The 8784-nt window shown below is 39.5% G+C and overlaps 1 protein-coding gene across 1 annotated transcript in view; it reads left to right on the forward strand.

The window, feature by feature from the left end:
* TMTC4 (transmembrane and tetratricopeptide repeat containing 4) overlaps window positions 1-8117 on the forward strand; it is a 92081-nt gene extending 83964 nt beyond the window's left edge. Inside the window, exons 17-18 of the mRNA XM_014944188.1 lie at window positions 3941-4010; window positions 4529-8117. Of these exons, the coding sequence (XP_014799674.1) occupies window positions 3941-4010; window positions 4529-4680 (222 nt within the window). The 3' untranslated portion in view covers window positions 4681-8117. The remainder of the gene's footprint in view (window positions 1-3940; window positions 4011-4528) is intronic.
* The last annotated feature ends 667 nt before the right edge of the window (window positions 8118-8784 follow it).

The following is an 8784-nucleotide window of genomic DNA, read 5'->3' on the forward strand; positions in this document are numbered from 1 at the left end:
TCCTTCCACCAAGCACACAGTATTCTCCTTCAGTTTCAAATGCACTTTGATTTTCAGCAGAAGATGGTATTCCTAAGTGACCAAAAAAAACCCAACCCTTTATGATTTCTGTCTACTCATGAATGATCTGTTGTTCCAGAAGCAAAAGCATGTCAAGGATGAGCTGTTTTGGTGGTTTTGTTTTGTTTTTCAATTAACATCTGTTATACCAAGTTAGAGTTCTCCTTTAAATGCTCGTTCTTCTTGCAATGGATGAAGAACCAAGCTATCTTTAGTTATTTGAAAATATCTATGCCATATTTTTGTTATGTATACATCTATGCTTTTTCTGTAAAAGGTACAAAAAATCAAAACCACTCAGCATTTTTTGTATTTGAAATAAAGCCAGACTACAATTTTGTGCTGTGGCCTTGGCAGCAGGTGGAATGCGGTGCACTTACCCAAAGCCTTTGCTGTATGCAGTGTGCAAGTTTCTTGGCAACACAGAGATTTGGCAAGACAGAGCAATTTGAAATACCACCGGATGTACTGGAATGTATATTTACTCCATATATCTACAGTAATATGAATATGATGCACCTTAAATAGCCTTTAATCAGCCAGCATGCTTCTACTAGCTGCTGAGCAAAGCAGTGGTGATAAAAATGTTTTCAGCATGTAGCTGAAGATATATGGTAATGGCAGCCAGCTCTGAGAATCTTATTCCATTAAATTTTCTGGGAACGCGTTGCACATTTTGTCTCATTGTGTTTCAGCAGTGAAAGGGTGAGTCCATGCATTAGGTGCTTCTCCTTTGTGTAGGTGGCAACTTTCAGGCATAAAAGTGAATTGGACAGCACATCTTTCACTTTGCTCTTAAGCGAAGAAAGCAGAGATTTACTTATAAGATCAAAATACTAAAATTTGCAGTGGAAAAAAATACAATTTTGTGGGACTTCTGACTACTACATGCTTTCAAGTGCCAATCCACTGTTGATTTTTAGGCTTGGATGTTTGTACGAAAAGAGGAGGTTATCTTGCAACACCACTAGACTTGCCAAATGTTTGAGTCTTAGTATGTTTCTCAGGTGACTGAGTTAGAATAATAGAGTAATTTTGACTGGAAGGCACATCTAAAGGTCATCTAGTTCAACTCCTGACCCAAACCAGGGCCATATCCTGTTGAATCTTGAACACTCCTACAGATTAAGGTTCTAAACCCTCTCTGGACAGTATCTTCCTGTGATTGACCACTCTTATGGTAAAAAAAAAAAAAAAAAAAAAAAAAATGCTTCCTCTTATCTCATTAGAATTTCCTATATGCCAGCTTCCATTCTTTGTGTCTTATCCCATCTCACAGACTTGTGAGAAGAGTCTGTCTCCATCTTCTCTGTATCATCTGATCAGGTACTTGTAGATAACAATAAGGTCTCCCCTTCATCTTCTTTTCTGAAGGCTGAAGAGATACGGTTTTTTCAGCTGTTTCTTGTGTGTCTTGTGCTCCAGGCATCTTGGTGGCTCTCTGCTGGACAGAGGTAGTCCTTCCTTTCTGCTGGTGAGGCCACACCTGGAGTCCTGTGTTCAGTTCCCATATTGCTGTGGACATACTGGAGGGAGTCCAGTGGAGGGCCATGAAGATGATGAAGGGACTGGAGCATCTTTCCTACAGGGAAAGGCTGAGAGAGCTGGGACTGTTTATTCTGGAGAAGTCTCAGGTGGAGGATCTCAATGTATATAAATACATGAAGGTACAAAGCAGATGGAGCCAGGCTCTTTTCAGTGGTGCTGTGTGACATTACAAGAAGCAACATTACAAAACCAAAACATGGGATGTTGCCTGTGAACATTAAGAAATGCTTTTTTTACTGTGACTCTGAATGAACCCTGGCACAGGCAGGGAAAGGCTGAGAGAGCTGGGACTGTTTATTCTGGAGAAGTCTCAGGTGGAGGATCTCAATGTATATAAATACATGAAGGTACAAAGCAGATGGAGCCAGGCTCTTTTCAGTGGTGCTGTGTGACATTACAAGAAGCAACATTACAAAACCAAAACATGGGATGTTGCCTGTGAACATTAAGAAATGCTTTTTTTACTGTGACTCTGAATGAACCCTGGCACAGGTTGCCCAGAGAGGTTGTGGAGTGTCCATCCTTGGACATGCTGCCTAGACATGGTCCTAGGCAGGTGGTCCTGCTTGAGCAGGGAGATCAGACCAGATGAACTCCAGAAGTCCATTCCATCCTCAACCATTCTGTGATTCCTGCTGGTCCATTTCTCTGCCTTGTCCAGGTCCCTCTGAGTAGCAGCTCTCCCCTCCAGTGTATTGACTGCTTCCTCCTCTTGGGTGCTGTCTGTAAAGTTTTTGAAAGTGCATTCAGTCCCATAATCCAAAACATTAATGAAGACACTAAATGCACCAATGCATCCAGGAGCATTAATGGTCTGGGTATGAGAATGCTGGAGCTGCTGTTTCTGCCAGGGAACAACAATGATAAAAAATGTACTGTGGAGTCATATACTCCCTAAATTTCCAGACATCTGTTTCCCTTGTTCACTCCTATCCAAGTATTTCTTTTCCTGAAACAGGACATCTTGCAAAAGGGATTACAAGCCTAGCGTTTATAATTTCCTTGACCTTGAGAAGATGAAGGTCCTTTCTGCATGAGGCTCTCTTGGCTTCGGAGTAGAAGCCTCAGCTGTGCTAAGCAATGCTGTGAAAGGAGCATGTAGTGTGGGTTTGAATTTGGACATACTGGGAAGCTCTTAAGTCACTCAGTTGAGCGACTCAATCTTAACATCAGAAGTTTCTTGTCCCCTGAGGAGGGAACCTTACAGAGACTTATTTCATGCTTCACATGAGAAGATGGTGGAACCAAAAATCTTTTTCTTTTTCAGTAGAGCCTGTGTTGTCCTTTGTGGATATAAGTAGTAAAAGCTTAGCACAACGGAAAGGCCTTTTCCCCAGGTTATTATTCTCACATACCTCAGACAGTAAGTATGTGCATTCAGATGGAAGCCTACCACACTGAGGTAATCTTATCTTCAGGTCATTTGCATTGGAACTGAACGGGCAACTTTCCCTAAAACACAGCACAGCATAGAAATCTATGTAAAATTCACTGTCTAAAATATCTAAACTTGCATGCAAGCGAATAAATATGCTCCATTTGGATTGGGGGGTGTGTGTGTGTATCTTTTTAAACTTCTGCAGGAAATATGCTCTGGAACAAAAGTATCTATATTAGCAGCTAGTTTGGGAAAATAAAATTGCTTGAATTAGAGAAGAAATGCAGTGGTAAATTGTTCTCTGAATATTTGGTGAGGGAGCTCAGCTTTTCTAAGAAGGACTCAGATATCAACAGTCCTAACACTGTTGCATTCCACTGGGAATATGGAAAAGACAACTTATGAGGAAATGTGAGGAATATTTCAGTCGGCTTGATTTTTTTAAGTAGCAGGCACTCAGCTACTCTTCCTTGAGAACCATGTTGAAAGATCTGTTTGAAAGGGGGTTGCTGGAATGCCCCCATTTTAAACGCTAAAAGCTATTTTAAAGGGAAAGGTGTTTGAAAGCAGTTTTCTCATTCTACTGAATGATATTATCCTTAACTTGATTGAATAAGTAGGGAAAACTTCAGCAGGTAATGTTTGAAAATATTACAACTAGGAAAAAAAAGAATTAAGTACACTACTTCACAAATTTCATTACTGCTTAATAGCTCTCTGCTATGACAGCAGCCTGTGAAAGTGTGACACTTGTTTGTAGCATTATTGCTGTTTTCTGGAGGCTATAAGCCACCTGAGCTACAGGATTACTCAGGCTTAGAATATGTATACAGGTATCATATAGATACAGCATGCTTTGGGAGTTTTTTTTAATTACAATTGTGGGTAAATTGCATTACTTTGTATACTACAAGAGTAGACTGTCCTGTTGACTTGTTCTTCTAAATTATTCAGGAATCTGAAGCTTTGTTCCTCAAGGCAATTAAAGCCAATCCGAACGCTGCCAGTTATCACGGTAATTTGGGTAAGAGCCTTTCTAACTCTTATCAGCTGTATTGTTTGTTTGCTTCATATTCATTGTGTTTAAAAAGAAAAAAGCAATCTTTTGAGCCTTCTTCCTGCTGGGCAGATTTCCATTTTACTTCCTAGAAAAACTGCCAGCCAGAAGAACAGGGCACTAAACCAGAAAAGCTGTCACACGATATGACAGATCAAGAGGGCTGCACAATCCAGCCCAGAGGTAGCTGCACTTCAGTGTCTGCAAATTGGTTCATTTATGCTATGCTTGTAACCCGCAATGAGCTCACCAGATAAGAGCTGCCATTTATGGCTGCAATGTAATTCATTCCTTCATCATTCCCATGCCAGTTCTGCTCCCAGGCTTTGCTCCTGCATTTGGCACCAGAACAAGCAGTTACTGTGCCACCAGCCAGCGAGAGACCCTCACTGAAAACAAATGCTTTAATGTTGTTTTCCAAGTGATTGGCAAGATTGCACGTTATTCAACAATATTGCTAATGAAATTCCTCGTTGATGTTCCAGCTGTGCTTTATCATCGCTGGGGAAATCTCGACTTGGCAAAGAAGCACTATGAAGTCTCTCTGAAGCTCGATCCTATGGCACCCGGGACCAAGGAAAACTACAACCTCTTAAGAAGAAAACTGGAGCAGTTGCAAAAGAAAGGCGGTGCCTGATATTTCTTTTCAGGTTGTCCGTGCATGCTGTTTACGATTAATGATACATGGATACTTTTGACCATGTAAAGGATTCGGTCATTATTTCTCAAAAACAGTAACGCCACCAGCACCGCACACTTGAATGTCCAATTATGCCCTCCTACAGATCCTAACATTTTCAGCTCGAGGGATCATTTTATTTTTACTATTGAACTGCTTTTAAAGTCCCTTAGAACATTTTTATAGGTATATGAAAGCAGTGCAGATGGAATTTCATGGCTTTCTCTTGTAATCTGATATCTTCATCTGACTTTTTAGTAGCAGGATGAATATCAGAAGGCAGTTTTATTTCTGAAAGTGATTCTTAAAAAAGTGCAATTTCCTGTTTAAATCCTTATCTTTTCAAGTATGAAGAATATCTGTCCACTTCGGTTCTATTACTGCCTTCTATTGCCAGTCCTGCAGAGCCAGTGGAAGAATGGATTCTCTCCAACACGTCAGTCTACTCATGTAATTTGGGTTATGCCCTTGTTCTTGTTTCAGGTTCCACCCTGTGAAGTGTTGTACAGGAGTAAGTGAGGACAAGGATTTGACCATAAATGTTTGTCAGCCAGTGTACTGCTGAGGTATGCTTGAGTGAAGAAAATACTCTTCGATAAAGAAGGAGATTTTAGCTAGCTGCAAAGGGAAAAGACGTGTGAGGTGTCAGAGGAGTCAGCTGGAGTTTCTGATCTTGCAGGCAGCCTCATCTAGCACAGACAACTTGGGCAACAAGTCGGAATTGCTTTAGCTCCTGCAGCAGGTCAGTGGTCTAAATACGGTATAGCATCTACAGGAGCCAATTCCTGTGTTCTCGGGCATTTCAGTCCTTTCTGGTTAAGGACATTACACCTTTCAGCTCCTATATTGTTAGTGAATAAGGAGAGAATTTCTGTGAAAAAGTAACTGGGCAGAGGACCTGACCTTGACTGTTGACGTATTAACTGGCAAGAAGTCAGCTTCACCTTTGTCTCCCGTGGCTCGCGTGTTTGCTGAAGTGGCAGTTGAACAAGCATAGCTGTTAATGCATAAACTGATCACATTGATGTGGGATGATCCAGAGATGGTATACATTGATACCATGTCACTTTTCAAAATGTGCTATGCTTTAATACATGGCTAAACTCTGGCTGTCCAGGGTTGTTTGTCTTGTGGTAATATTTACCTTCCTGCTTCAGGAAGTAGTCACGTCTATTTATTTGTTGGGGTTTTTGTGATTTGTGGATGTTGTGGTTTTTTTTAAGATTGGAGGATTGCTATTGGATGTGGAAGCTGAGGAACTTTACCTCTCTTTTCATATTCCTTTATTCTTTCTGACCATCTTGCCCAGGAAGAAATCGATCATTGCAGTATTTGCAGCTTTCCTAATTTGCCTGATGATTATTGTCTAGGAGACTGTGTAATGCTCTCCATACACAACTCATCTACGTGTGGAACCATTTAAAGTGTCAGGGGAATGCCTGCCATAGGACAGGATGTCACCTGACTTTGCCATCTGACCACCATGTAACCAATCTACATCTATACCATGTTTTGAACCTACAAAAGGCTACTTTTACATTATAAATTTGCTCGGAAATGCCAGTTGTTTCAAGATCCAAATGTGTCTACAGAGTGCATTGCAATACTGCAGAGCTACCAAAGCATCCTCTGAAAAAGCTAGTTTGGGTACTACCAGTAGTGCAGCTGCTTTCATGTTATATTCTTGCCAGACTAACTGTAAACTTGACCAGCAAGGCTGTGGCAGTGTGCTGCGGTACACAAATTTGGCTTTGAATGAATTACTATGCCTACAATATATAGTATGTTGCCATACTGGGTTTAGTTGAGGTACCAGAGGCATGCATTTGTGCTAGTGCAGTGCTTCTCTCCTGCAAATATAATTAGTTTATATAGGGTATTAAATTGATGCAGTTCCCATGTCTTCTGGTTTCTGGACAAAATTTTCAGAAACTAGTTTTTAAATATATTTGCAGGATATAGACATGCTCTTTGATAAGTATCTGTACTGATCCAGCAGAACGCTGCACCAGTATGGCTAGTCATCTTCTGGTAACCAGCATGGTTTAGTCAGTACCAACTTTTGTATCTAAAACGTGCTGAAATAGATACAGCCTTCAGTACAAAGAGCAGACTTTTAAGGCTTTCCAGACATAGCCTATTATTCATCAGATATAGAGAACACTTAGCTACTTCAGTCATGAGGTGTTAGAGAGTTGGGATCTGGCTGGATGAGCTACTTTCTAGCAGAAGATAAATGTGTTTAATATAATCAGGTCTTTTTTGTATATTTGGAATATGACATACTGAGTTTAAATTATTATTCTCATCATGAAGTTCACATGTATAGTTTTCCCTGTTGCCTGGCATACTAGCTTTACAGAAATCCACTAGACCAATATTTCTTAAGGGGTATGAATTCTCTCTAGGTCATTATAAACCAAAGTTGTTGTAGGAATTCCTCTGTGAAAGTTAGTTTGTCCTTCTACTCAAGAGTCTTAGATGGAAGAGACATGCCAACAAATTAGGTGTTTTGTTGGTATTTCAAAATGGTGTTTACTCTTCAATACAGACAACATAATTTCTTCTCGATTAGTTTTCTGGCTACCTGTATATATTTTTGTGAGGGTTTATTTCATTTTATATTTTATATCATTTTCAGTGCTACGGAAGTTCATTGTGATTGCTTGTATGATGGTAATAAGAAGGATACACTTATATCTGAGCATAATGTTGAGGCAGAATTGGGTTCAAAAGAAGCAACAAACAAGACTGCTTTTTTAATAAATTCCTTAAGACTTTCAAGAATGCTAAATATTTTTTTACTTCATTTTCAGAAATATTTTGAGAGTGCAAATAATACAGTGAGTTTTATTAAAATGGTTATAATGTTAACCTTTTGCTTGTTTTTTCATACCTCATAACTGACTCCTGGAATAGTACAGAACACACAACCTGGAAGAGAGAAAGGGGAAGAAAAAGTGGTTTTGTACATAACTGTTGTTATAAATATTGTCAGTTTTTCCAGCGTGCTGGATCTTTTCCCCATTGTTACCTTTCTGCTATTGCTAATCACAGAAGATTAAAGTTTCCTGCTTGATTCTGTAGTGAAATTAAGAAACGTGGATACTTTTTTTTTTCTTCAAGGATTGCGTGTTCAAATTCTTGTTCTGAGGAGAGAAATACAGAATGATTTAATGCACAGAATGGAGTCAGAAAAATATTCACAATGACTGGTATGAGTGACAGTCTCTTTTCACCAAAAGCTTCCAAGGGAGTTCCCAAATTGTATGTTTCTCTCATGTTTAGACCAATGCCATGTACATGTATATCCCTGTTAGGATTTAAGCTTTAGAGATGTGAGTTGTGTGTGTGTTTATGAGCACTCAGAAATAAAGATCTTCAATACTTTTGAATGATTTGTTACAAATATTGGGCGTATTCACTGGGAGCTCGTTTCCTTCGTATTTGAGATACCTGCAGCTGTATAGTCACGGGTGAAAAAACAGGTAACCTGCAACATGGTACATCTCCTAAAGAAAGCATCTTTAGGATGTGAGGCGTCATGTACTTGAAGCAGGTATTCCTCTTTGCTAACTTCAAAGGGTAACTAAGGTGATCTGCTCATACATATGAAGAAAATCTCACTGCTGCTTTCAGTTGAAGTAATCTGGTCCCACACACCTCTAACATTCTCCTACGTTATCTGCACCAAGAATATTAAAAGACCAGCATTGAAGCAAATTGGCAGGTACTTGCCTTGAGAGTCAGAGAGTTACAGCAGCTGGATGAGGGAATGGGAATGAGACAAATTTAGTGAGCTTTGGTTTCTGCAGACAGTTAAATTTATATGGCTGATAAAGCATCTGAATGTCTAATCTCTTGACTCCAGAAACAGAACGTTCAGGTCCAGTTCGATTCATTGTTAGCTTGTCTATGATCACTATAAATGGTAACAACTTTTTATTAAATTGACTCTTGGTGTCCTTCACTTTGTTTTAAAAGCAACCTAAAGCAACTGTAAATTTGCAAATGTGAGATTATTTTTTTTTTCTTAAATTGAAGTTGCTATTTCAATCTGTA

Source organism: Calidris pugnax, unplaced genomic scaffold (assembly GCF_001431845.1).
Source record: "Calidris pugnax isolate Ruff unplaced genomic scaffold, ASM143184v1 scaffold69, whole genome shotgun sequence".
Lineage (NCBI taxonomy): Eukaryota > Metazoa > Chordata > Aves > Charadriiformes > Scolopacidae > Calidris > Calidris pugnax.